The 6,000-nt window shown below is 43.7% G+C and overlaps 1 protein-coding gene across 1 annotated transcript; it reads right to left on the bottom strand.

Annotated features, from left to right (window-relative positions):
• Nucleotides 1-762: 762 nt before the first annotated feature.
• Nucleotides 763-2,485, bottom strand: LOC134387700 (short-chain dehydrogenase/reductase family 42E member 1-like). The gene is made up of 2 exons (XM_063110095.1): nt 2,418-2,485; nt 763-1,873 (listed from the first exon to the last, which is right to left on the bottom strand). Exons 1-2 carry the CDS (start codon nt 2,483-2,485, stop codon nt 763-765), a joined length of 1,179 nt encoding a protein of 392 aa, XP_062966165.1.
• Nucleotides 2,486-6,000: the final 3,515 nt, after the last annotated feature.

Below are 6,000 nucleotides of genomic sequence, written 5' to 3'. Positions count from 1 at the left end.
CTGATTGGGGTGAGGTGATATCTCAGAGTGGTTTGGATTTGCATTTCCCTGATGATTAGTGATGTTGAGCATTTTTTCATATACCTGTTGGCCATTTGTATGTCTTCCTTTGGGAAATGTCTATTCAGCTCCTTTGCCCATTTTTAAATTGGATTATTTGTTTTTTGCTGTAAAATTGTCTGAGTTCTTTGTATATTCTGGATATATATATATATACATATATATTTTAAAAGATGACCGGTAAGGGGACTTTAACCCTTGTCTTGCTGTTGTCAGCACCATGCTCTCCCAAATGAGCTAACCGGCCATCCCTATATAGGGATCCGAACCTGTGGCCTCGGTGCCATCAGCACCACACTGTCCCAAGTGAGCCATGGGCCGACCCTTATATTCTGGTCATTAATCCCTTGTCAGATACATATTTTGCAAATATTTTCTCCCATTCTGTAGGATGTCTTTTTATTCTATTGACCATTACCTTTGGTGTGCAGAAGCTTCTCAGTTTGATATTATTATATTTGTTTATTTTTTCTTCTGTTGCCTGTGCTTTTGGGGTATTATTCACAAAGTCATTGCCCAGTCTAATTTTTTTTTTTTTTGGTGACAGGCCAGTATGGGAATCTGAACCCATGACCTTGGTGGTATGAGGCTGTGCTCTAACCACCTGAGCTAACCGGCAGCCCCACTATATATGATTTAAAACCCATGTTTCTTGAAAATCATCTCAGCGAGTGTGATCAGATCCTTAATTCTAGCTGACTTTCATTGTGACAGAAACACAGAAGGCAGCCAGGTGAGAACTGCTATAACCAACGGTAAGAGCAACAGCCCATTCCGAAGAAGACACACTGAATCACCAGTTCCAGAGCTTCTGCCATGACCATGGGCTTTAAACCATTCAACCACCTCCTGGAGGTCAAATGGCTGAGGCTCATAGCCTAACTCTTTCTTGGCTTTCTCTAAGCTAAAGTGATGTGTGACACCAATTTTGTAAACCTCAGCACAAGTGAGAAAGGGCTGGAAGTTGTAGAGTCGACTCAAAAAGATATGGATCACCTCTGTAAGGAAAGCAAAGCAGTAGATGAGGGTAAATGGCAGGCGGGTGGATGGGAAGGTGTAGCCCAGGCCCTCCACCAAAGGCCGGAAGAACTCAAAGTTGTTGACAGGCGTGCCGTCTGAGATGAAGTAGGGCTGCCCGGAGGCAATGTGGCCCTTGTCAGGTTTCAGAGCCTCTGAGGCCAGAATGTGAGCCTGCACCAAGTTATCGACATGGACAAACTCCATCAGGCTCTTGGGGTTCCCAAACACAAACCTGAATAGGCCCCTTTCAATGTAGCTCACAATCCTGGGAAGGTGCCTTTGTTCTCCAGGCCCATAGATTCCAGCAGGCCTCAGAGCGCAGGTTCTTAAGACACCATCACCCCTGTCCAGGGCTGTACCATTCGCCTCCAGCACCTTCTTCTCTGCAATGGATTTGGTCCGAGAGTAGTGATCAGGGTAGAGGTGAAGAGGCAGGTAAGGCAGAGATTCATTCCCGTTTCTGATAACTTGACCTCCAAAGACCACATTGGAAGTGCTGGTGTAAATTAATCTGGGCACCCCTCTCCTCCGACAAACCTGGAGGACATTGTCTGTGCCCCTTATGTTGACTTTTTCGATCCGGGCTCGATTCAGTTGCTCCCGCCCTGACATACCATAAGAGGCAATATGGAACACGCAGGTGATATCCGCATCTTGGAAGGCTTTCTCTATGTCAGAGAGGTGGCAGATGTCTCCAGGCACAAACCTGATTCCTTCTGGAATGGTTTCAGCAGGGCTGTGGATGTCAAACAGAACCACACGGACCCCCTTCTGGTTCAGGGCACAGCCTAAGCTGAAAGACAAAGAGGAAGTTAGATCAAGCCACTCTTGAGTCATGCCTAGAAGGGTAGAAAATAAGTCACTAATCAAGTTGAGGCTGAGCCAAGTCTTCTTGGCTCATCCTGAGTCCCTCACTTTATGTGTTCATTGGTACAAGCCTCACATATTCAAGTACTCTAAAATGGTAGTCCTCTCATCTTCCTAAATTATGGGAGAGGCTTTATTTTCAAAGAATGGTGGCATCTATTTTACGTATATTTTTCTCTGTTCTAAGACCCACTATCCGTTCTTTGGAATATTTGTGAATAATAATATAACCATGGGAGAAAAAAGCTATTATTTTAAATTGTTTTTGGTGATGTGAAAAATCGCCCCTTCCCCAATTTAACAGCTGTATGAAGAATTTTTCTTAAGGTGGAATACATCTGAAGTTCTGGTTTAAGACTATACAAACAAGTAGAAGTCTACCCTGTATTAATGTCAGAGTTGACAGCTAACCTTTTTTCAACAACTGTCAATAAAATAATTCCATGGACGTATTTTATAGATGCACTGACCGGAAACCAAAATAGCCACTTCCTCCCGTAATGAGGACAGTTTCCTTTGGAGATGTTTTGGAGTCCATCTGGGGTGGTCAAAAGATAACCGGACCTATAAGAAATAAGCACACAACACTGTTACTGACCCAAATGCAAATATGACTCTCCCTCATTTAGAGTTAACAAAGACAAAAAGGTGGTATGTTCCATTAGAATGGAAAGCTAAGGCAGGGATTCTAGTCATTGCTACGTGACAAAAGCCAGCCCTCTTCACTTCCTGGGCTTCAAATTTCTTGATATGTAATATGGGGACAGTTACACCTGCCCTGCCTACCTGACCAGGTCAATGTGAATGTTAAATAAGATAATGTACCTGGCAGTGCTTTGAAAACTACAGACCATTTTTCAAATGTAAGGCATTATTGTTAATTCTTGGAAGAGATTAGAGCCTTTTTGATAAGAATTCATTCAAATTTGGTAGGGAGAGGCACTTTCCCCTATGCACCAGCAAATCAAAGACAGAACTCTATAAGAACCTTCCAACATCTTTTGTTTAAAATCATATACTGCAGCATGGTTTAATACTGTTTTATTAACCCTACACTTTTTTTTTTTTTTAAAAGATGATCTGTAAGGGAATCTTAACCCTTGACTTGGTGTCGTCAGCACCATGCTCTCTGAAGTAAGCGAACTGGCCATCCCTATATAGGGATCTGAACCCGTGCCCTTGGTGTTATCAGCACCACACTCTCCCAAGTGAGCCATGGGCCGGTCCTAACCGTATACTTTTTTAAAAAATAGAGGAAAAGTCCTTTAAATAGTAATCCCCTCCCCCAAGGGGAAATCCTGCAAGTATTTCAAGTTGCTCAATGCCTTTGAGATCCTGCTTCTCTCTCTCCCCTCTATGTCTCTCCCTACCCCCCCCCCGAAAAAATCCTCTCAAGGCTCCAAGACCCCCTTGTCTCAAAAACAAAACAAAACAGTCCAAAGTGGTTCACCCAACTCCTTCATAAGGAGAGAAATCGAAGGTACTATTGATAACCCTCTTTTTCAGCTGAGGAAAATAAAACACATGGGGGTAAAAACTTTCTCAAGCTTCCTGGATTCACACCCAGTAGTACTTTGGTTCCAAGGGTCCACACCCTTTATCACTAAAACATAGTCTTAGGTGGACAGATAATGGTCATTGGAGTCCACTTGACAGTTGTGTGACCTTGGGCCAGTTCATCAAACTGAATCTGTTGCTTTAAAAAGTGGAGCCGTTAAGAACAGGACGGAGGCTACTAGAGGTGGGAAAGGTGGGGAGGGTAGGGGTTAGCGAGAAATTGGTAAAAGGCCACAAAAAATGACTACATTGTGTAATATTGAATATACTAATTATCCTGATTTGAGCATCACATATGGCACGCAGGTATTGATATTCAGTGCTGTACCACATAGATATGTACAATCAAGTATGTTCCAATAAAATTTTTTTAAAAAAAAGTTCAAAGGCTTATGAAGACTGAATGGGATAATGTATAAAAAATGCTCAAGAAAACACCTGACATAGTATGGGCACTCAGATGTCATTTTTCAAATTTCCTTTTCTTCGAGCTCTAAAGTTTGGAGATTCTGTTAATCTAGCACATTCCCCACAGCATGATCACGTCTCTCAAAAGCAGAGGGTCACAGGAGTTTGGTGCATTCTTCTGGATGCCTGTACTGAGTGCGTCAGATTGCCAGTGAAGCTAATCATTCACAACAATCAGTTGTGAGACACTGAAGTCATGGTTCAGCAAGTGACCGTCTCAGTGGCCTGAGGGTGCACGGAAGAGAATCAGAGTGAGAAAGATGGGGAAACTGAGCAAAATGGTGTGGAGGATAGCTGATGGGTTCCAAAGGCTCCAATAAACAATTGCCACAGTTGTGCTTATGAGAAAATTCCTGCACAGCGAACACACCAGCACGCCTCAAAACACCTAACAGTGACCTTGGGATGCTATTTTTTTCTGAGTGCAGAACAATCCCATTTGGAGAAGCCATAAAACCCAATGCAGTCAATTCTAATATTTAACGTAGTCACATGACTTTGTCACGAATGCTATTTCCAAACACAGTGGATACCCGTTGCCGATATTTCAATCCAGACTTCTTACCTTTGCCTCCATGAACTGGTCGCAATTTCCCACTCTTTTGCCATCTAGACTCAAGCTCCAACCACACAGACCTCCTTTCCTTTCCTTAAAGATATAGAGCTCATTCCTACTGGCCGTTCTCACCTTGCTGTGACACACTGCTCTACCAGGTCCCTGCCTGGACACATCTCCCTTGGTGTTTAAGTACACCCACGTGTCATTTTTGCAAAGAAACTTCTCTGATCACCCTATCTAACCCTGCTTTGTTTTCTTTGTAGTATGCCTCACTATCTAAAACTATTTTTTATTATTAATCTCCTTCCCGTAGATGTAAGTTCCATGAGAACTGAGGCATTCTGCCTTTTTCACTGGGATGTCCCTAACAGAACTAGGACACAGTGGATGTTAAATTAATTTATGGATGATTTTGAACACTGTAAAACACATCCAATTCAGTAAAACTGTGAGGGGCACAAATGTGCAGGGTCCTGCAGTGTCTAAACATCATTGTTATGCGTGCCAACTAATGTTGCTGTTTTTACAAGATATCTCCCCTAAAGTACCAGGTTATGGAATGAAAATTACAAAGCTAAATGAGACAGAGCTACTGCGTTCCAGACCTTAGGATGGAGGGAGGCTTTTGCAAATATCTTCAGGACAAGGTAAAAAGGTGGAAACAAGATTACTATTATAAAGTAAATATAAACAAAGTGGTGGGGGACACTGTGGTGGGGTGTGGAGACTAATTCTGACAGGGCAGAACAAGGAGGATGTCATGGAAGAGCGAGCCTTAGAACTGGACAGGGACCACAGAGGATTTAGCTAGGACGAGAAGAGGTGGAGAGTTATTATAGGCCGAGGGCATGTCACAAGTAACAGAAGAGTGACAGAGAAGGCTGTACTGGGCGTCGAATATGGTGAGTCTGCTGTGGCTGCCATGCAAACTGAAGCCCCAGTGTGTAGCTGGTGCTTTAGGGTGGAAAGATAGCCTGGGGCCGCCTTAAGACAGCCTTTCTTGCCCTTCTGGGCTGTTAGAACTCCATCCTGTAGACAGTAGCACAGCCTTTGTAGGTTGAAAGCGGGGAACGAGCAGGTTGGCCTTGGGCCTTGTGAGAAAGAGCAAGCTTCCCTGCAGGACGGAGAACCAGGAAACAGGCCAGAGTCCTGGGCAGGGAATGAAGACCGGGGCTAGAGGGTCACAGTAGAGGACAAAATGCCAGTGTGCTCAGCTAAGGTCAGGGCAGAGGCTGGCGAGCAAGCAAATGAGGGGCAGCAGGCAGCGTCCAGGTGCAGTTTGAGGCAGGTGACGTCACTAACCAACACAGCGGGTTCTGGAAATGTTCCATCCAGTTAGTAGAGTTTTGATTAATAGGATGCAGATAACAGTTTAAGATATTCTTAATATCTCTACAAGAATTCCACTGTAAGGTATTCAGAAAATAGACGAGGCCTCCAGAAGCACAGTTCAAGAACTGCCAACAGAA

Source organism: Cynocephalus volans, chromosome 10 (assembly GCF_027409185.1).
Source record: "Cynocephalus volans isolate mCynVol1 chromosome 10, mCynVol1.pri, whole genome shotgun sequence".
NCBI classification, from domain to species: Eukaryota; Metazoa; Chordata; class Mammalia; order Dermoptera; family Cynocephalidae; genus Cynocephalus; species Cynocephalus volans.
The sequence above is the reverse complement of the archived record's forward strand: the minus strand, read 5'-3'. Positions and strand labels throughout refer to the sequence as shown.